The sequence below is a fragment of the Rhyacophila brunnea genome, unplaced genomic scaffold (genome assembly GCF_057557595.1).
Source record: "Rhyacophila brunnea isolate RB1 unplaced genomic scaffold, BYU_Rbru_1.0 scaffold_17, whole genome shotgun sequence".
Lineage (NCBI taxonomy): Eukaryota > Metazoa > Arthropoda > Insecta > Trichoptera > Rhyacophilidae > Rhyacophila > Rhyacophila brunnea.
In genome coordinates this window covers 13,963,146-13,987,499 of record NW_028232827.1, presented here as the reverse complement: position 1 = coordinate 13,987,499, position 24,354 = coordinate 13,963,146, and the positions used below count along the sequence as shown (strand labels likewise).

The window sequence follows — 24,354 nt, the reverse complement described above, 5'->3', positions numbered from 1 at the left end:
GATACAGTTAATTTGGCTGTCAAACGGCCTTTTCAACAGGTTGGCCCTACTGCTCTCTATATTATACGACACGTAAGGCCTGCGGTACTAATAAATTGGTGCAACCATCTGGGGCATCCGATGTTGATACATTAAACAGATAGGTACGTGGCAAATATACCATCAAAAGTTGTATTATTCATATTCCTTCGTTAATCTGCCGCTTTTTTAAACAATGTACGACCTGCATACCGATAGGCGTAGTAAACAATAATTGTCAGGTTTTAGTACCTACAATTCAACAATACAACCCAATTTATCAAATATATCAAAAGTTCTTTTCCCAAGTAGAAATTGTTCTAGTTCAATATAAATACAGTGCGATATGTATTTTTTAACAAGCTCAATTTTCCAACACTGCAAAGCAAAAATGCAGGTTACCTGTTTAATTTCAGTCTACCTATTCGAAAAAGCTTCGGTTGGAAATCAATAAACTTTATTATATAGAAGTCTCAATAGATACTCACACATAACTGGTATTTATGTGTTCCATGCTACGGGAAAATAATTATGAATAATATGTAAAGCTTACTTACATAATATAAGAAAAAAATCTGTATCTGATTGTACCGAGTAGGATTCGAATACACGTCTTTTGCTTACCGGAAGACGGCTTTAACCAATCTAGGTAATTTATTTTCACATTTCATCAATAAAATGGTTACCACTTTATTAGTAGTTTATTTAAATACATAATTTTAACCTAAGCTATCAATTGATAAGTAAACAATTTTATTGTACTGCCTTAAAAATTAATAGGACATTTTTACCAATGACCTCAGAATCGGTATACGCCTGGGACCTTCAAGTGTTTTAGACCGCCGCTGATTGCAATACCATTACTATAAGAAAACCACGTATTTCTGAATTTATTTTAAGTTATTTATGTGATTGTGCTTATTATTTACAATAAAACATTTTAAAAAAATAACCCAGTCATCTTTTATTATTATTTGTGTTTGCTGTCAAATATCAGAACGTAGTCAAGTTTTTAAAACTAAAAAAAAAATGAACATGGATTCTCTACCTGCCAGGGACACCTAGCAGAAAAATAAGATGCTTGCAATTTGTATATAAAATAAATATAAAAACCTTAAAAATAATAATTTTCCAAAAACCTTTTCTGTATGTTAGAGAAAACTTTATAAACTAAATTTTAATAATAAACGTGACCACCAAATAATATCTAATAATACCATAAGTTTACATGATGTAACGTTTCTTTCTTGACTTAAATATAGTTCTTTTTAATATTCTTAGATATATACTAAAACACTTTAAAAAGTATTTTTATTACATAAAATAGTATTCTTTTAAACCTCACTCTAATGTTTTAGAATATAGTCATATTTCAGTACGTCCATGTGAAGTGGTGTTAAATTTTTATATATTTATTAATTTTTAAAAGCATTCACAAAACCATTAGTAAAATTGATGTTAACATTATATAGTGACATATTTACGATAAAAAATTATATTTTATAATCTTTTTGATCCCAAATTTAACAAGAATTGGGCATTTTATTATTCAAAAATGGGCACGATTAACACATTTGAAGATAATTCTAAAGATACTGATTATAAGCTATGTCTTTGACCATTCAAATGTGATAAACATCCTACGAATAATGTTTGCTTTATAATAATTATTGACCTAAGAATAATGAAGTATTTTTTTTGAAATACCTACGCCATTTATATTGGCATTTCCCAGTGGCTAAGCTACAACATACGGCCGTAGCCATAAATTGACATACGATAAACGAAGTAGGGAGTAAGATCATGTTAACGCACGTGTTTGAACATGTACCTAACATAGGAATTTTTTTTTTTTAAAAACGGTAAATAAATACAACTTGCTTTACATTGAAATGCTGAAAAACGTTATTTTTTGATCTCAATGATATACGACCACCTCTTTGCGAAACAATAGCTCACGGTGAACTGTGATATGGCGAACTGCGTACGCAAGGACGTCACTAGGAAAACTGCTGCCTTTATGCAGATTTGGAATGCCATCTCCTTTCATTTTAAGTGACAAATTTTATTCGAAAGTATTAGGTTAGGTCAGTGGTCGGCAAACCGCGGCTCGCGAGCCACATGCGGCTCTTTAGGTTTTGGCGTGCGGCTCTTTGGTAAATTCCCAATTCACAATATTTACAAAAACTTTTGCAGAATTCACAATTTTTATTTTTTGTCATTATTTTACACTTATTATATTAATAATGACATTATCGCGAGCCTAATTTTTCCTCGGTTGATGCCAAAAGGTATGGTTGTTGTTGTTTTAAATTCGCCCATTACAAAAGTCGACAAATAAAATTTTTCTCCATTTGATATTGACACGAGCACTTTTGCAATACAATTTTATTGGTAGATTTAACAAGCAAAGTGTTATGGAGCTCCAAATTTGTAGGTCTTGCCACCAAAATTGAGGATTTGGAGAGAGAAAAATGCAATATAATTTCACAACACCAGTGGGGCACTCTAAAAGATCTACATAAAGTAGATACTACGATTTTTAATACATATTATGGAATAGCTTTCCGAACTCATATTCGAGTCTACATGATATGTATGTGAACAATCATTTTCAAACATGAATAATATAAATAGCATTTAGAGAAGCCAAATAACCTTTGAGATTTTTTTGGAGTCGCGCCTGAAATTTAAAACTACAAGTTACATACCGAACATACAAAAACTCTCAAAAGAAATGCAAGGTAGGCCATTATTCACATCAGTTTTAAGGAATGCGTGAAAATTAAGTGTAATTCATATTCTGTAAAAAATATATTTATAATTTCAACAATAAAAACATATAAATTTCGTTAGTTTTATTCGGGAAATCTTCTTCACTTAATACTTAATAAATCAACAATTATAACATGTAATTAATTCATTTAAATACCTATATCTTATTTAATAAAATATATGTATGGCTCTCGAAATTTTTTTAAACCGTTCTGCTACTCATATTTGGCTCTTTTGGTCCAAGAGTTTGCCAACCCCTGGGTTAGGTGAACGCTTAGCTACCTATTTTATCATCTTAAACTTAACAACAAAAATCTTGAATAAAACGACATACATACGTGTACTGGTAATTTGAGTATTTCCACGAAACCTACTCTCAAATAGCGATAGTTTTATGCAGCGCTCGAAATGGAAAAGTTTACGAACCGGAGCGCTCGACAAATTTTCTGAAGATATTTACATAGTCATCAAATCGTATGTGTATTTTATAAAAATAAGTGTCAGATTTTCTATTCTATGGCCTATCTAGCTCAGACGGTCAACATATTTTTTCCACGAGACGGAGCGATAATTTTACAAATTTCACGAGCCGGAACGGCGCTCCGGCGCGTTCCATTCCATTTCAAGCCCTGGTTTTATGTATAGAGCTCTGAGGCGTATGTTGGACCCCTTGTGATGTTTTAAAACTAAAATGTCGGTATTTTCTAATGAAGCGACCGCACTTCTGCTCTATGGAAAACCTCCACTTCTTCTAAAAGTTGTAATGATCGTACAATATTACTGTTCCTCCATTTGCCGGCCCTAAACAACGTATGACCTGCCTATCCTCACTGGACGTCACCGTGAATACGTACAATTTACATGTAAATCTATAAATGAAACATCTGGAACGGTCAGGCTGAAAAATTGCTTATTTTTTGATCGAATTTATTTTGCATTCATATTTTATTACTCTCTTGTCCGTCTGTGACAGTATCAGTATCATTCATTATAGTTTGTCGGTTATCACGATAACCATTTCAATAATAAAACTCTTTTTGTTATTTATGTTATGATACGAGTATAACGGTTAAAAGAAATTTTCTTGTCACATTTACAATAATTTGTTACTGTTATCAAACACGATATCGAAGTTGTCCAGTCAAAAGAACGTAAATGACAATTTGCAACTTTACGAGACGAGAGCAAGATGAAAATACAACTAATAACATTATTGGTTTCGTCTATAAAATTTTCACTACCTATCAAAAAAGGTTAAAATTTCACCCCTAGATAACTTTTGCTGACGGAGCTTTTTGGATCCGTTGTCAGATACAATGTAGGTATGTCAGGCCGTCACAGGAATTTGTAAATTTCGATGGTAGTGGCAGTTATTACTAATACGTAAAATGATGATTGTTGCATATTGAAATACATGATAATAATTTTAACGAAATAATAATATTATGCAATTCAAAATCTTCATTTATTAGAGATTACCGCATTGCATTTGGAGATAATCAATAACTAACATTACTATATTCAGGCCCACGGCCTGTATATAGTTGGCGTTGAAGGAAATCCTGTGGTTACTCGGGAGCTGTGCCAACCCAAGAGGAGATGGGACGACATCAAGAGAGTTTTGCAGAGATGCTGAGCGTGGCCTACTGATTATCGATGTATCTCGAGATGAAGATATCTAGACGCGTAGGTACTTTTGGAGAATTCGAGACATTTAAAAAAATACCGTGGTGCACAGTTTGAATATCACTGGTGTAGACGGCCACATGACAAAATGAACTGTAGCGCCTGTTATGTAAGTCAAAAAATAAATATTTTATGATATTTTGGCATTCTTACTACAATTTATTAATTTCATGTAAAAAAACCTTTCAGATTATCCGATACCTTGGCAATTCCCTCCTTAAAATAATAATGTCTTTTCACGATCATTATACATATTTCTTTACCATAAAAGCAGTAACTTTTTTTTTATTATACTTTTTTAGTCTGTAAGACGTGGCACACTTACTTCACACAAGAATATACGTCATAATGATACTATTTGGTTTTCCGTTATGGTTCATTTCACCAGCCAAAGCGTAATCAAAAATCTGTATTCATAAACATCACATCCCATCGCTATACAAAAACTTGTGCCTCTTCATAGTGTATAATTATAATAATGCTAATATTTACCATAAACAATAATGATTGTGACTGTAATAAACATGGTGACTGAAGACTAAATAATTACAAGATAAAAAAAACTTTTTATATACCACGTTTTTAAATTTTCTGTTGAATCATATACACTTGACAATTCTACAATAGAAATACTGAATAAATATTATAGAATACAAAAATGTCATTGTAACATTTCATATTGATTTCCATAGTAACGCACGTATATATTAATAATTTAGTTGCTAGGACCCACTTAGCAACCAATACTAGTGAGTAATAAATATTACTTTTAATGATTTTTTCCGGAACATACCACACAGAATTAACTGAAAATGAATATAATTCTGCTTAAAGATGGCCAAAAGTATTAAAAGAATGCATTGTCGTCGTGTTCTGATGTATTCTAAAAGTTTCAAACATCTAGCTACTCGGGAAGTTAGGTAAAAATCTTGGACAAACAAGAAAAAATCTCTACAGGACAAAACGAGCTAATAAAAACGTGGTAAAAAGGCAGAACCCGGGTCTCCAAAAACAATTCAAATGGAAAATGGAATAATACGCAGGACAAAGCTTATATCAATTAATTAGAATATGGTGGTTTTATAACAGTTTGGATTAAATGACATACTATTTGAAATATGGGTGAGATAATTGTTTATAATCGTTATTGAGTTATATTTCAATTTATAAAGTAGGATACCGCCAAATTCATTACATATGTAATAAATTCACCTGACATTGCCATATATAATATTATATATCATATTATTGCGGAAAGCCTAGATAAAGCCGGTATATTCTGTAATTTTCCTTTAGTGTTTCGCGAAAGACGATCTCTGAAGGTTCGATTGGCAGAAAGTAATAATTATAATATAACGTGTATTATAATATTAATATATTGATAGTTATTTAAATTATTGAGTTACTGAAAATTTCGTGTTCTTTGTGGAACTTCGTTATGAAAATATTCAATATGGATATTTTACGAGCAGGTGAGTAAATAAAACATTGTGTAGGTAAACATAATTCGGAAATACCTCAAAAACGTACATGATAATATTACTAAATACCATTTTGCCATTGTTAATTACGAATAAATTAACCAATAAAAATACGTCGGGGATTTATATCAATTTTGTTAATTACCGTTTGAATAGAAACATATACATACACAGCATCCGCCACAGGATCAATAACGTCAATTACTCCAAACATAGTCTCTTCTTGCCAGGAACATAAAAACATCACACGAACTCACACATATACTAACAGGCCTCGGAGGATTGCGAGTCTATCTAAAAAGATTTAAATTGAGGGACAATGACTGTAAGTTGTGCAAGTGACGGTTACATATCTCAAACTGTGGCATGTCATCAACGACTGCCCAATACTAGAAAAGGAGCGATGGAACACAGAACGGAGACAGAACTTTGCGTAGACAGCATAACCATGAAATTGGCCTCCAAAAATCTTACGAAATACTAAACAACAAAACGATACAAGAAGACTACACAAAATATTTAATTCGGGTCATAAAAAAATTAAAGACATAGATTGAGGAACAGAATTAACTGCACATCAATGTAATTAACCGTCTCAACCACCTTGAATGAAAAAGCAAGGACAAGTTTGTTAAAAATTTAATTTAATGATTTTTAAAAACTTACCAGCACCATCTGGAATTTGTATTCTTAGTTCAATGAAAACTAATATGTATGACTGGAAAGGTTTAGTGCGCCCTATTTATATTGTAGGTGGACGATTTTACTGACAGATACCTGAAACATCTGGGAAATAATGCCGGTTAAGCCCGGTGTACACGTATCTGAATCGTAGGATGATGTAGATATCAGTACATAACTATATAAATACTACTTGTCTACCAAAGATATTTTATAAAATTCTTTATTTTCAGCCTAAAGTAATAAGTCATGGTTTTGTTTAGAAAATCTTTAATAATTAATAAAATGTAATAATATATACTGTGTATAACCTAAGGCTTTCAAATTGTAGGTAACGATGTCGGAAACTTAAAATCTTATTGGTAAGATGATCGGAATTTTGGAGACGATGGCACCAAAGAAAGTCAATGAAGAGAAGATTTATAAGAAACTCAGTTTTAAAGAAAAGTGTTCCTCGTGCTTGAGGGGACCCAAGCAAATTTTACGATCCGCAGTTTTATTAACCTGCACTTTTGTGGTTGCTTATCAGGTAAACAAATATTGAAAAATTAAATTAACTTAGTTTTAATTATTTATAAACAGATATAACGATGGTTTAATGTCAATATCCCCTAAGTAACTTTTTACAAATTGTGCCGTTGTTTTACAAAAGCCAAAAAAACTAAATATTTAATATCCCATATGACCGTTAATAATTCACACATGTTGTAACTACATATTATGCTAATAACCCGTAACGTAAAAAGTGGTATAGCAAACCACATAATGCCTAATATAATGATAACATCCAATAAAATGTGACATAATATATATAAAGATATACACCCAAATTTGTTATAGTACTTATTGTTTTACCTTTTAAATAATTCGAAAATGACATTTTGAAGCTGAATTCAACACGCGTCATGCAACATGCTTGACAGCATAGAGGCAAGATACGGACTATTTATTATAGGTTTATTTCTGCAATGTTCAGATACGGGAAATTACTAAAATGGCTGTATCATTTTTGATAAAATAACTACAGATATGGGAGTTTCGCAGTCGATGGGCAGTATTTTTGTTGTTTTTAGTCCATCAAAAAGTCATTTTCGTCGTTAGACATTAGATCATTGAAATATAATTTAACACTATAACAAGCCATATGGCTCAATGTCAGTCAAGTGGTGTAGTGAAATAGTTGTATAAATAGTTAGTAATATAAGTGAACGAAAAACAAACACACACCCTTTGAGAAAATCACATAAATATTATTGTGACCTCACCGCGTTGACCACGGAGTCCCCAGATGAAGCGCCTTACTCAGTAGAGCAGTACTCCGCAACCGGTGTGCCGCGAGATGATGCTAGGTGTGCCGCGGTGCAATAGCCAAATTTGCGTACATGGCTGGAAATATATTTGAGCACCTGCATGAACTTAATAAAACAATGCAAGGTCAGAATGAAAATATATTGACGTGCTCTGATAAATTAGAAGGATTAAAAATAAACTCGAACTTTGGCAGGAGCTAAAGCCTCAATTACATTGAGCTTCTTTACAAGCTGTTTATTGGCGAATTTAAAAGCGGGCGATTCAGCTACTGCGATTTGATGATTACACACAAAACTTTCCATTCGCTGAGAAGCCATAAGCCAGCGACTATTTTGACGGAACGTAGTTCGTTTTTTTACAGGGAGGTTGGTACTGCGCTCTACTGCGCAGACGCAGTAGGCCCACACGCCGGCGTGTAGCGTGTAAAGTTGACAGGCTTTCAACTTTTCTCGGTAGAGTGTTTACAACCTACTTATTAGCTTATTCGATGGTTACACTGGGCGACTTTACAGGTAGATTGTAAATTCGCCAATAAACAGCACGTAAAGAAGCTCAATGTAATTGAGGCTTAAGACAAGGATCTCTACAAATGTACCAAAGGACCTACCAGACCACCATTGAAAACAAGCAATTTTAATTTTGGATCCGTCTCAAAAACATTTGACTTTGCTGCAAAAGAAATTTCATCATTACTTTCATATAATCAATGCGACTGGACACGAAGCCCTTTTACCAAATTCTATAGAAGCGCTTTTCCTATAAATTCGAAAGGTATTCACTGTATTTAATTTGTGATATTTGTGTGCGTAGGCTATAATAATATAAGTATAACATTATATACAAATCGTTATATATATTATATTATCGATTTAATGTTGCAGATTGTCGAATTTGTGAAGAAAATTAGAAATCCACCGATCACAACGTACACACATTTCGATTTCAACGAAACAATTGAATATCCAGCTGTGACGATTTGTAGAGATCCACCATACAAACCGGATATTCTTCAGGTAGAAATAATATCGTCACTGCTCTGGCAGAAGACACTAATTCGAAAAAATGACATATTGAGTTAGTTATACCAAAATGTTCCTTATTTCAAACCTTACCGTCTGGAAACCTTCTTAATAAATAAACAGTCTATATTTTAAAGTCATCCTTTTAACGATTACTTAATAAACTCACATGATAGACCATTTCAAACATTTTAACAACTTCAAAGTCAAATTACTCAAAACTAGTATTCTCCAGTTAGTGTGTTCTGCCAGAACAAAGACGATATATAGTTATTGTAAACTATCGAGATACATAGGTTGCCGTTTATAGTTCGGGAATTTGCAACACTGGTGTTGCTAGGTGCAATTTGACTTCTGTATTTTAAAGTTTGACATTTTTAACGGCAAAAGTACTCAGAACGTTTTAACAAACGGACGCTTTTTGTTTTTTTTTTAATTCATTTGAAAAATTTATCTCGGCCAAAAAATGGAATTAAATCATGAAAATTTTCTTGCGATTATTTTTAACAACTTTCGACGTAGATTAACACGGGAACAGTGCATTGCTGAACTTAATGCTTTATATGGAAATAAAGCACCATCAAAAACTATGGTATATCGCTGATTTAGCGAATTTTATCGTGGCTGTCGTTCACTCACAGACGAGCTGCGCGAAGGTCGTCCAAAATCAGTTGTTTCTCTAGAAAACATCGATGCTGTGCGTGAACTGATAATGCAAAATCGTCATGTGACACACCGTGAGAATGAGGCATTTTTGGGCATTAGTAACACTAGCGTGTATATGATCTTGCATGAATATTTAGATATAAGGAAGCTATGTTCGCGTTGGATCCCGCATAATTTGAAAATCGCACAAAAAGAGGCGCGTGTCGATTGGTGGAATGAAATGCTCAAAAAATACGATCGAGGTGCTTCAAAAATCGTTAATAAAATTGTTATAGGTGATGAATCTTAGATCTATGCGTATGAACCCGAAAGTAAACAGCAGTCGACCGTATGGGTCTTCCAAAATGAGTTTAAGCCAACAAAAGTTGCTCGCGCTCGAAGCACGTCGAAGCAAATGGTCGCCTGTTTATTCAGAAAAACGGGCCATGTCGCAACTGTACCTTTAGAGAATCATAGAACAGTCAATTCTAAATGGAACACAACCATTTGTTTTCCAGAAATTTTGGTGAAATGAGGAAAATCAACTGTCGGCGTCAAATCATCCTTTATCAAGACAATGCGAGCTCTCACACATCGGCTCAAACAAGCGCCTATTTGAGCACTCAAAACATCAAATTGATAGGTCATCCGCCATACAGACCCAAGTTGGCACCAAATAATTTCTTTTTATTCCCGACAGCCAAAGATAAATTGCGTGGTCAACGATTTTCTACACCTGAAGAGGCGGTTGATGCATTCAAAAACCATGTTTTGGAGTTACCTTCTGCAAAGTGGCAAAAATGCTTTCCAGATTGGTTCAAACGCATGGAAAAGTGTATAAATTGTCGTGGAGAATATTTTGAAAAACAATAAAACTGATTTCATTGATAAAAAAATCGTTTTTGTTTGTTGTTCCCGAAATATAAACGGCTACCCTCGTATACCTGATCATGTTAATATTATTATTTTGGCCATTTTTTTCGACTACCCATAACATTTTTCTGTGTGCGTGATTGCTACTGGAAAATTTAAGTTTTAATGTGTTTGTGACAAAGGGTATCTTTCGTGAGTTCAGAGATGCAACAGTCTTCTATTTTTGCTATATCAATCCGTCCTTTTCTCCCCGAAGTCATGGTATATATTTAATCTATTTGGTTTGTACAAGTTGAACCGTCTTTCTTTTTTTCATCAGTCAGAGAAATCCCTTATAGCGGTCATCGACATGTAAACTGTTTAGTCTTATCTTAATAAACGTACGAACTAAAATACCTTAAAAATGTACTTTCGCTTTCTGTCTTAAGGGGAGACATGCTCAGCGTACGTCGAAATGAAGCTTTTATGCTATTTTCAAAGCATGATCCTGGACATTCCTTAAACGTTGTAGACATCTTATTTACATAATTTTGAAGCCTTATTATCCTATATATTTATTTTAAACATTTGATGACTGCATAAAGTATTTTTATTACATAAAATAGTATTCTTTTAAACCTCTCGCTCCAATGTTTTAGAATAATAATATAGTCATATTTCAGTACGTCCACGTGAAGTGGTGTTAAGAATTTATATATTTATTAATTTTTAAAAGCATTTATAAAACCATTAGTAAAATTTATGTCGACATTATTATAGTGAAATATTTACAATAAAAAATTATATTGATAATCTCTGTGATCCCAAATTTGACAAGAATTAGGCATTTTATAATTCAAAAAATGGGCAAGATTTACACATTTAAAGATACTGATTATAAGCTATGTCTTTCACTATTCAAATGTGATAAACATTTTACGAATAATGTTTGCTTTATAATAATTATTGACCTAAGAATAAGGTAGTATTTTTTTTAAATACGCCATTTCTATTGGCATTTCCCAGTAGCTAAGCTACAACATACGACCATAGCCATAAATGGACAAACGATAAATGAAGTAGGGAATAAGATCATGGTAACGCGCGTGTTTGAACATGTGCCGTTTTAAAAAAAAATGCGGTTAGGTATAGATTATTTACAACGTTTAAGGAATGTTTTGAAAATAGCATAAAAGCTCCATTTTGACGTACGCTGACCATGTGGGCCGTTAACTCTTCGAAGAGTTGCGGAGAGGCAAGAACTGTTATCAAAACCCACTTACATAACTGATAGGGGCTATCTATAGTTCAATTTACATAAGAGATTTCTCAACCTGTATTAAACAACAATATTTTATTTTTTATTTTTAAGTTATATTTATACAAAGGTATGCGGGGTATCGAAGCATACTGTATGATTAAGTGTACTAATAATAACATAATAATTTATATGATTCAATATTCTTATCTATCCTAGAAATATGGTCTTTATGGGCACCCTCGGTATACGTCAGAGTGGAAATACTTCCCGTTCGATAGAGTAGAGCTCAGCAAATTCTGGAACGAAGCTACTTACGGTGTGAAAGACAATTTCATTGCATTTGGTCTCAATTCATCATCAGAAAGTAAGTCTTAATAATTGTAGTCATAGCATAAAGGTTGTATATACCACCAATAATTATTTTATGATAAAGTTATACTTGTTTGTCAGTAAGGTAGTTAACGAAAAACATATGTAAATACACGATGTACAGTATACGTCCACGGTGAGTCTCAGGTTGGAATCCTGGGTTTGTCAAATATAAATATTGCTTTTCAATGTGTGTTTGGAGTCAGAGTGTGGACTTAATAGGTTGAGCAAGTGACTAACATCCATTTCTCGTAAAAACAAATGTCTGTTAATACAAATCTCCACTCTGTGGAGGCCCATATAATCATATTAGGATCGGACACGATAAAAAAATAATAATGTCGACCAGTGGCGTACGGTCACCTTTGAGGAGAGACTTGCGGTAAAAGGGAAAACACAAACAACATATTATTAAATTCCAATAAGGTTTTAAACGCGTTTTTCAACGATTTATGGATTTTATATATAAATGGTGATGAAGTGGTTTCGTTTTAGAGTTGTGGAAATTATAAATTTAATAACGATAAACATGAGAAAAAAGCTTTTCATTTTAGAATATAAGCCATGCGCCGCACCTATCGTGTGTATGGAATGCCAATCTAATACATACTTCAAATTGGTATCTTTTAATCTTGCAAATTGTCATCTACGCATTTTTGGCTAGGTTTGGTGATAATTGTGATATAGATGGAATAGTTGAAAATGTCCCACTAAGGCGGACGAAACCGGTCCTAATATATTAATTAAAGTGGAATAAGTACTATAAAAAATTGCGTTTTATTAAATAAAAACAACAATAGATGGAATATGTCTTTAAACTGCCAGTATAGATTTCGCGTGTACCCAGAGACTTCAAATTTGGGAAGTTGGTATGTGGTGTTAAAACGTTTTTGATAAATTCAGAATTTATTATAAAAGCCACAATCTTCATTTTATTCTATTTGAGCAAAGAAAAGTCCTCATTTCTTACAGAGTTCGAAAAGACCGGAGCGCACCGGAAAAAATAATTTGCCCATCTGAGCTAAGTAGATAGGTTATATAACAGAATCGATTTTTATAAAATATACATAACATTGATAACTATGTTAATAATATTTTCGGAAAATTATTGAGCGCTCCGGTTTGTAAAATTTTTCATTTCAATCGCTGATCTCTCATAATCATTTATGCTTCAGTGAGTAAATACGTAATATTTTCTTTTTAGCTTGGAAAATTTTCGCTTTCATATTATTTATTAGTGATCATAATATAATGGTAGTTTAAAGAAAACATATTTTTATTAAAAAAATACATTTTTATTAATATTTGAAAATAGTCTCAAATACTGTAAAACCCCAAAGATAAACTGGCACCTTCTGGGTCATAATGATGATCTATTTCTAGCAACTAATGGCATACGCAAAAAGTAAATTATTTAGAAAAAAATTAAAGTATGACAAGTAAATAATAAATTTTAAATCATTTTTTTTTTGTTATCAGATATTCGTATAAGGAACAGTCTCCACTTTAAATCTGGCAGGTGTCAGACGATGTATCCAAAAGTGGCAATGCCAACAGCCCTCAAGGAAACAGGATACTCCATACTCCTCAACCATTCTATATTGGATATCGATCACACCTCCAGCACCATTCCGCCAGGGTATCACGTTTATATACACCAAGTGGAAGAGCCGTTTGTTGGTAAATAATATATGTATAGCAGTTACCCATGACCGAGGTTACCATGCACTTAAGTATATTTTTATTGAATTTACATGAATTTAAATACAAATTTTCCAAAGGAAAGAGCAGCAAATAGAGGATTTTTTTTGTTAAATGTAGTAAATAATAAAAGCTAACACAAAAATGCCGAACAATCTAAGTAAAAAGATCTTCACAATGACAGTATGATGCTGTAATTTTTCTTAATTCAACAAAATTTGTCTAGACCAGGTCGAACGGTCTGATGAAACCAACAGTTGGTTAAAGCGACATGAGAAGCTAACTCACTTTCCGTATATATTTTAAGACATTCCCTGAGGATGTGTATTTCTCCGCTATCCATATATGTTGAACGGGTAACAAGACCAAACTCATAGAGCCTTATTAACGTACGCTATGAAGATTGATAGGGGATGCCGCCTGCAGCGTGTAGTTACAAACTGGTCGCTATGGTTGGGCTGCTCACTTTGTAAAAAGAAATCGTGTAACAAATTCCGCTAGTCGAAGTTTTACACTTTACAGGCTAATGTGCGCTTACGATATGGTTGCAAAATGGGGTCGGAGATAACTAAACAGCAAAGTTTTTGAGCTAAGAAATGACTGAAGTTTAAAACATATAGTTATAAACAACATCAGTGTTGTAATATGAATGAGTCATCTTATTATAGACGCACTCATCTACAGTAAGATACACAGATATATTAATCCTTGGAAACCACATTTACAGAGCATACCGCGGCCAGGTTGATGGAGTATTTATACGTGAATGTTGGTGAAGAGTTGGATATAAAATTGGGAGTCCAGCAAATAAATATGCTCAAAGGCGGACCCAAACAATGTTTTGAAGGAAATGATTATAGCTTTTCTCAAGTAAGTGTGGAAAACAATTACATAATATATCGTTTTTGTGCTTGTTTTTATGATTGTAGGTACGCATAGACCCCACGTGGGGGGCTGTAAAACCAATTTAATAAAAACAGCATTTATATTTCGGATTAAAATTATAACTTCAAATCCTGTCCTTGCAATACTTATATGTGGATCGATAATAATTATAGTTATTTTCTACATGGTGCCATATATTATCATTCTTGTTTATAACAGTGATGATTAAACTTATATTAAGAGATTAGTGTTGGGCGATATTTTTGAGTGGACTGTATTTGGTTGGGGTCGAGATTTTATGGAGAAGAGTGGATGGAAGGATATTTTTCAGGCACTAATCTTTTCAGGGTGGGACTGATGAACTTCTGAAGCACTCTATTGGGACCCTGGGTCACTCTTTATTGTTGGGGTTGAGTTAAGTCAGGTTAGGTTAGATTATTCACGCAGCAGGTCACCTTGTCCTTATGGTGTGTATTCGGTTTATGGTTGAATTTATTTGATTGGTGTTACTCCACTGGGAATTGATTTGATACTGATGTTTAAATGTGCTCCGGGTACATAAAGAATTCGTGGGTGGAGAGGTAATACAGTCAAATTGGCTTAAATAGTGTGTTTAATATTGAAAAAAAAATGAATTAATACAACATATATTTTGTAAATTTTAGTGTATTCAGAACTGCAGCTGGAAAGACGTAGAAAAGGATGTGGGATGCTCTGGGCCATGGATCGAATCGAATATGCCATTTTGCAAAAACTACACGGAAATGAAAAATCTCATCGTGCAGTATATTGGGTACTTGATTAATTCCCGTCTTAAACAAATTTATTTATTTATTTAAAAAAACATATTGAGTACAGATTATTAATAATAAAAACAACAAGTTAATTACTCTATAATAGTAGAATAAACCAAAGAATAATCTTTTAGAGATAAATAAACAGTGAAAGAAAAGCTTCTCTGTGGTTACGAAATTCTTAAAATAAATACATTTGAATTTTAACATGATCATGTAGATTGGAGATATTTAATGTATTTAATCAAAGTTAAATATTATTGTTGTTTGTAAGTAGGTACGCATTAAAACCGTAAACCACGATACTTACCGCATTATTTATATTTTAATAGGAACTATTACGCTGCTGACTAGATAATGATTTTTTAAGTGCGTCTTCAGCGTCCAAAGTATTAAGGTTATGGACATCTTGAATTTTTAATTTATAAAGGTCACTATAAATAAATAAAATTTATCGGGGGAGGTAGAACAATAATACAAAATACATTACCACGTATTTATGATATTATGACAATGCTTTTCCTAATTTATTATATCATCAGTTTTAGCAATATTAGCTGTTACTAAAAATATATTTAAAAAATACGTTTTTTTTGACACGTAAGTTCTGTAAGGTTTGTGAATATGTTGTTTCTGTTGTTTCATTTATTATTGTGATTAACAGGTTAACTAGTAAAACGGACACTAATTGTCTATGTCCACGGAGATGTAGATCGTCCCTCTATAGCGCTTATGTGGTGGATAGAAAATCTCTAACAATTTGGGATTCCGACGACGATCAACAATCCAAGGAAGATGGAAAAGAAAACTATCAGACTCTGGTAAACAAACATTCGATTCGATTTGTAATATATTATATTAAATTATAACCGATACGTGTTGCTTAATATTTTACTTGTATACTGATTTTCAATTCGAAAATTATATGTTTTTTTATCAGAGCTTTCTAAGCAGTGTGACAGATGCAATTGTGAAGCCTGTTACATAAAAGTGTTACATCTAGGGATTGCAATACCAAATGAATATATCAATACCGGTATTTATTATTGAATACCGGTATTAATACCGGTATTCGTAAAAATTTATTATAGAAAAAAAGTACCTATCATTAAATATAACTATTAAAATCTATTTAAAACACTATTTTATCGCGACCTAAAGTACCTAAATAACTAAATTTATTATGTTGATCTTTATAAATATGTTTAGATCAAAATAATTTAGAACTAGGTACTAATTTTAATTAATTACTTGAAGTCCGGGTACATGAAAATTTCTTTCAAATTCAACGTTTATTGGGTGTACTAGCAACGTTGGATATTTTCTTTTTCGAAATATGTTAACTAATTGCGACAATTGTGTAAGTATATTTGGGGGATATTGTTTGTTATCTTAGAATTATTGTGCTCATTGTAGTATTAACACTGAATATGCAACAATAGATATGATGCGTCAACGTGCGTGAAAGTCAACGATTAAATATTTGTGGTAAACAAGTTTTTTGTATGGCAAGAATAACTGCAAGATTTAAAAGTTAGTTTCTTTATTTCATAATATTGAACTTTTAAATTAGAAAAATATGTTCATTTCTATCGGCCAATATTTTTTTTATCGACATTTGATTGTATCGTTTTCAAGAATCGTTTTCTGTAAAACTCGTTTTTTTTAATGTTTAAACATTTTTTTATGTATTTAGCAGATTTCTGGCTTAAATTATCTATAACGCATAATAGAAAACATTAAATAAAAATGTTTCATAGAGTAAGACATGAAGAAAACATATTGAACAGATGCGTATAAACGGAAATTCTAATTTTCAAAAATCGGACGAATCGTTTATATTTTTAATCGGACCGTGAAAGAAAACCAAAAATACTCTCATAATAGTTTTATAGATGCTTACAGTTCGGTAATAGCATATTGAGAGATTAGAGTATCGATTATAGAATATCGAGGAGATAAACTTTTATTGGTTTTAGTACATTTATATTTGCATTTAAGCAGCATAAAATTAATACAAATTTAATATAGGTACAATATAGGAGTAAATAATGAAAATAACATTAAACTCATTTTCGAATAATACCAAAAATACCGGTATTTTGCATTTTTAAAACCGGTATTTCGGTATCGATAAATAATTAAATACCGGTACTTCAATCCCTAGTTACATTGTCAAACTCATCGTGTTGTGTAGCAGCCGAGTTTGTAACTGTGACCGGGCTAAAGTTTTGGAATTACGTTGACACTAAAAAAAATAGCGTTCACTTTCATCTTTAGGCATATTATATGATAATTAAAATTTATTGACTAATTAGTTCTTTAAGCATTGATTCAAATATAAAAATGACGTGTTCTTATAATTGATTGGAAGAATTGATTATCATTTAACTTTTTGAGTAATTTTGATCACGTTATGATAAAAAAGTGCTGCCCAATTAAAAATACCTACGTTTTTTTTCTGTACTTCTAAAATGTAATAAACTAGGCTCATTATTTTTTATCAGTATTAATTTATTATTGTAAAACATACCTAGAGATATGGAATTTTCATATAACTTAATAATATATTATCTTTTTAACACTACAGCAGGCCATTGAGGCTATATGCCAGTACTGTCGTAGTAGTAAAACCGTAGACATTGCTTTGAAGTTAATGACCCCATCAAATCATCCCCGGTCTTAATCAGGTGTATCACGGGACTCTACGTTTAAATGTGTGAAATCAGTATTTTTAGAACTTAGAATCAATCAGGAGCAGTTATCTAAGACTGAGGTCACCATGCACTCAAGTGAATTAAAATTACTTTCAGTTTAGAGTGGGCGATCCCATGTGCATAAAGAAGAGGAGCACATTGAATCAAAATTATTGTAGTAAATATCAAAAGTTAATACATAACTAATTTAGAAGTTGGAGTGCAAACATCATAAAAACGTCCAGGTTTTGAAAAAATCACATAATATAATATTACATCGTCACCTCAATACTATAACTAGATAACTCTGATTTGGTGATTGTTGGTAAAATGAAATTTGAAGATTAACATAAATCTAGGCTATAATATTATTTAAAATAAAAATGGAAAATTGTGCTGTGTGTAATTGGTAACAATGAAATGAAAAAATACTGTCGATATTTTATTGTATTTATTTAATGCATTATGTTTTATGTTGCATATGGTTTTAAAGCTATCTAATATTTTCAAACACAAAATTAATACAGTTCCCAACTTCTGACATACGTAGTTTTATCATTTCGTAGAGAAGGAAATGTAGATTCATATTCAATAGCTATCTCAAAAACAGTAAAAATCAAGTTATCTATGATTGTGACTTAAGGGCGGACGTACTCAGCGTGGGTCAAAATTGAGCTTTTTTTCTATTTTATATTAAGCATGATCCTGGACATACCTTAAACGTTGTAGATAATCTATTTATATTATTTTGAAGCCTTATTATCCTTTGTATTAACATGTACTTAACTGATTTTTTTAAAACGGTACATGTTCAAACACGCGCGTTAACATCATTTTACTCCCTACTTCAATTATAGTTTGTCAATTTATGGCTACGGCCGTATGTTGTAGCTTAACCACTGGGTAATGCCAAAAGAAATGGCGTATTTCAAAAAAACACTACCTTATTCTTAGGTCAATAATTATTATAAAGCAATCATTCTTCGTAGGATGTTTATCACACTTGAATGGTCAAAAACATAGCTTATAATTAGTATCTTTAGAATTATCTTCAAATGTGTTAATATTGCCAATTTTTTGAATAATAAAATGCCTAATTTTTGTCAAATTTTGGATCACAGAGATTATCAATATAATTTTTTATCGTAAATATTTCACTATAATAATGTCGACATAAATTATACTGATGGTTTTATAAATGCGTTTAAAAATTAATAAATGTAAAAAATCTTAACACCACTGCACATTTATGTACTGAAATATGACTATATTCTAAAACATTAGAGCGAGAGGTTTAAAAGAATACTATTTTATGTAATAAAAATAATTTATGCAGTCTTCAAATGTTTAAAATAAATATAAAGGATAATAAGGCTTCAAAATTATATAAATAGATTATCTACAACGTTTAAGGTATGTCCAGGATCATGCTTTGAAAATAGAAATAGAATAAAATCTCCATTTTGACCTACGCTGAGCTTAATCGAAATCGTACTCAGGGCTACCTTATGAGAAGCCAGTGCTAGGCAGACCGATATAATATAATTCCCTATTTACTTATTATATTGTACGTACTACTTACTGTTAAGAACAAAAATATATCTGGTTATTTTTGTTCCGGTATACTTAGGAAAATGTGTTTGAAACGTTTGAAGATATTGATAATAAATAATTAATATAAGTAATAAGTACTTACGTAACTTTTCTTCTGATAAAACATTTAAATTTTTCAGATGTATATTTACTTTAATAGTAAAACTGTATCTGTATATGAAGAAACACATGGTTATGACTGGTCATTGTTTATCGCAGATTTTGGAGGAAGTTTGGTAAGACAAAGTATTTTTTTAATAGGTACAAAGTTACACCGAATTATATTTTATTTTGTAAGTTAATTATATTTGTTTGGAAGCTAAGTCTAAAAAATCTGTAGAATTATAGGAAAGATGTACATACATGTCATTATGATAACCCATCATTTCTCAGATTTTACATATCACATATGAAGGGTATCGGGAGAAAAGAGTTATTATCCACAGATGTAATAATTGAATTTTAAAGTTTAAAACTGAATAAAAAAAAAATGGGAATTTTATTATTCAAATGAATCATTTTTATGTCATGGTTAGGTTTATTAAACAGAATAACAAATAATTACAAGATAAAAATAACTTTTTATGTACAACGTTTTTAAATTTTCTGTTGAATCATAATATAAACTTGACTTGACTAGCTTAAACGATCGAAAAAATTTGTACTTGATAGAAATAATACTGAAATGTCATTTTGACATGTCATATTGATTTCCATAGTAACGCACGTATATATTAATAATTTAATTGCTAGGACCCTAGACCCTTAGCAACCAATAATGGTGTCGAAATAACTTTTCATACAAAACAGAATTAACTGAAAATGAATTCAATTCTACTTAAAGATGGCTAAACGTATTAAAAAAATGCATTGGCACCGTGTTCTGATATATTCTAAAAGTTTCAAATATCTAGCTAGTCGGGAAGTTAGTTAAAAATCGATTGCAAGATTTGTACCGGACAAAGAACCACCGGAAAAATAAGAATACGAGCTAAGAAAAACGTTGTAAAAATACATTTTTGTATACCTACTTATAAATTAATTTTCTTAATAAAAATGGGTAAGACATTTATTGTTTTCTCCCATACTGGTAATTTTTTATCAACATTCACATGGAACACAATGGAAATATACATATTTGGCTAAGTACATTGCATATTTAACTGAAAACACAAAAAAATGTGACTATCATTGTTTTCTCCCGATACCCTTCATATTAATAAATCGTAAAGGATATACTTTGCGATACAATTATTTGAAATCATACGTAATAAATTACATACTAGATATTGTATTATGCACACAAATAAAACACAAAATGTTGCATTCCCCCAAATTACGAGTCAATTGTAAACGCACAACGGAAAAATACCGAATGTATAATATTATGAAATGCTTGATAATAATTAATTTACAATAATGTATAATGTACGTGTTGACTAATAATAAATTAAAAATTTTCCATTAAAATATATTAATATTATTAAAATTTATAAATATAATTTATCGATTATGATTTGGTTTAGCTTAATGCAGGGCTTAATGAATTTAAAAAAAACTAACCAACTCCATCCGTAATAATAAGTATTCTTAATTCAACAAAAACAAATAATTTTATTATGACTGAAGTGGGCACTATTTTTATTAGATCGCTCATAACATACCTAAACTATTATATTTTGGTATAGGAAGGGTTTAATTGAATTAAAAAAATAACCAACACCATCTACAAATAAAATTGTATTCTTAGTTAAATTAAAACAAGTATGACTGACAAAATTTAATGTGCACTATTTATGTCTGAACAACAGTCTACCTTCACCCTATGGCAGTGGTCTCCAACCTTTATGTTACTACGCCTCCCTTTAAAAAAATCCAATCTTGGCGCCTCCCCCCCTTTATTTCATTAAATAATACAGACACTTTTTTAACACACAAGTTTTTACTACTTACTTATATCAAATTCATTTTTTAATTTTTTTTTTTTCATGCGACGAATGAGCTTGTTTATTACCACAATCAATTTTAAAAGAAGTCAACCAAATTCATCATCGTTCATTGACAAAAATTAATGGATTCTATCATGAGCTCCACATAGTGAATAGGGCCCACAGGCCAGGATTTTTCACCCATATATTAAAAATATTTAATAGCCCTGAAACAAAGCAGCGCCGCAGGCGACTTTTTTTACTATTTATAAAATTATATGAAAAATGCATTAGCAAACTAACCAAGAACTCAGGAAATAGATTTTTGTTTGCTTCAATATATCTGGCGTAGAAATCATTTAAAAGTGGAGACATGTATTATTGTTATATTATATTAAAGAAATCACGTCAAAAACAATTTTAAAAAAATATCACACCCTGCCTACACGCTTCAGTTGACACTTTAGCTACGAGTGACATTTAAATTTGAGGTTATTGTTTTCATGCAACCAGCGGTCGTTTTGTGCATTACCGAAACAGAGCGTTTGCAAAAGCGCCATTTTTAAATTTCTCCGCTCCAAATATTTTTTTAATAGGATTTAAATATATGTATTATATATTAAAATAAACATTCATGCACTGAATTTTCACTGTTACGTTAAGATATGAACTTTTATTTATTTGTAGATATTATGGTATAAAAAATAATTTATTCAAAAATTTTGGCGCCTCCCCTGGCAATAGATCGCGCCTCCCAGGTTGGAAACCGCTGCCCTATGGCATATTAAGTTGGTATTACATTTATGTTCTTTAATAATTATTGCAGGGTTTCCTATTAGGTTTATCGGTGCTTGGCGTGATCTCTCTACTGGAAGAACTATTTGAAAGTTTTATTCAACCGTTTGTACCGTCGAAGCCCCAAAAAGCCTCTGAAAATGATACTAGGGACAATGGCGTCCAAGCGAGTAGACGGGGTGGCGGTGGAGACAGCATCACAAATAATAACACCGAGAAGAGCGATGTTAATGATAAGAAGCAGATAATATTTGAATATGATAAATTCGATGCAGCATACGATGAAAGGCAGTATTATATTTAAACCTCAATGACTATTTGAATGTATTGTACCTATTGAAACATTGAAGAATATAATATGTAATTATTGTCAATACGTATTAATAAACAACCGAATAAAATACATGTAAAACATTCACAGTTTATTTAATTTGTTGTTATATACTTTGTCTCATTACTGTGGATTGTAACCAGTGAAATCACAAGCGTCGCCAATAAATAACATAAATATTCCAAATATTTAAAATCCTTGTGTTATTACTTATTATCAACTCATAATCAAAACATACATTTTAAACGATGACGTGTAGTCTACAACAACATAATATATTTTATTTTGTTGATTAATGATGTAATTAATCTATATATTATAATTTAGGTGATATTAAACTGGTTTTTTTGTTTTTTTAATGTTGACGAAGTGAATTATTTACGAGTTTTCCTCAACATTCATTTAGTAAACAATCAGAGTATCTATCTACCTACAGATTTGTTATGTCTATTGTAGTATTATCGAAAACAAATTATTAATCGTATATTTAAAAAAAAACACAATAATAATATGTACATATTATTATAAAGATGAATGATTGTCTCTTTTTGTTCTCTCAAAATATATAAGCTATATTTTCTACATTCAGATTCTTGTTAGATTTAATGAATTATTACATACGTGGCAAGGGATGGAGGTAAGATTCGACATACATGGTGCACACTTAGCAACGTCAGTCAAACGTGTCGTAAAGCGGATGAAATCGGTCCAAATATAATTAATACAAGTAGAATAAGCACTATAAAAAATTGCGTTTTATTAAATTAATAATACGCATTTCCACCATGAGTTGACAGCAGTTAGCACAATAAAATAATTTTAAGTCATATATGTATTTTGAATTAACCGAGAATCAAATCCGGAACCCCTGGATTGAAGTGCCAGTGATTTATGGATTTTCCAAAGAGGGTTACCTTATATTTTAAATAAAAAAAACCAATTTTTCCTCACTGTTTACTGTATATCGTTCATTTTAGATAGTCAGAGAGAGGTAAGGTAAGACAATATAAATTGTAATAACGTAGAAATATTTTAGACGAAATTCATAGCTTCAGTTCTGTACTTATTCCTCGATAATCAAAATAAATAAAACAATTACTTAAGACTATGCAAATGTCTTCAAGCAATAGCAATAGCTGTTTATAAATACAATTACTAGAGCAGTAAGGTTGTAACTCAATTTGATAGTTGGATAAATTGATATATTTGTTTTAATAAACATCTTAAATAAGGAGTAGGTAGGAAGAGCTTTCATTAACTAGATTGAAACACCTGTCTCAAAATAGCGTAATATCTTAATGCTATTCGTACGAACATCGAGACAATTTAATTTATATTCTGTTAATTGAACAGGTGTGAAAATGTATGCTGTAGGTAGCGTTGCCAACTTAACGTTTATGAATCATTACCTAGCTTGAAAAATACGCATCTGGCGTATGGCGTTAAAATATCTAGAATTTTTTGACACAGTTAAAGTGAAAATCGACATGCTGTTAGTAATTTGACGTTCGCAACAACAGTATAGTCGGAAGA

General features: G+C 31.4%; 1 protein-coding gene across 1 annotated transcript; it reads left to right on the top strand.

The window, feature by feature from the left end:
- Nucleotides 1-4,545: 4,545 nt before the first annotated feature.
- ppk17 (amiloride-sensitive sodium channel pickpocket 17) lies at nt 4,546-23,012 on the top strand. Its single transcript, XM_085944746.1, has 10 exons — nt 4,546-4,588; nt 6,973-7,170; nt 8,834-8,965; nt 11,946-12,093; nt 13,578-13,778; nt 14,527-14,669; nt 15,350-15,477; nt 16,143-16,299; nt 19,908-20,003; nt 22,522-23,012. The coding sequence occupies exons 2-10, from the start codon at nt 7,009-7,011 to the stop codon at nt 22,792-22,794; spliced, it is 1,440 nt and encodes a 479-aa protein (XP_085800872.1). The 5' UTR covers nt 4,546-4,588; nt 6,973-7,008; the 3' UTR covers nt 22,795-23,012.
- The last annotated feature ends 1,342 nt before the right edge of the window (nt 23,013-24,354 follow it).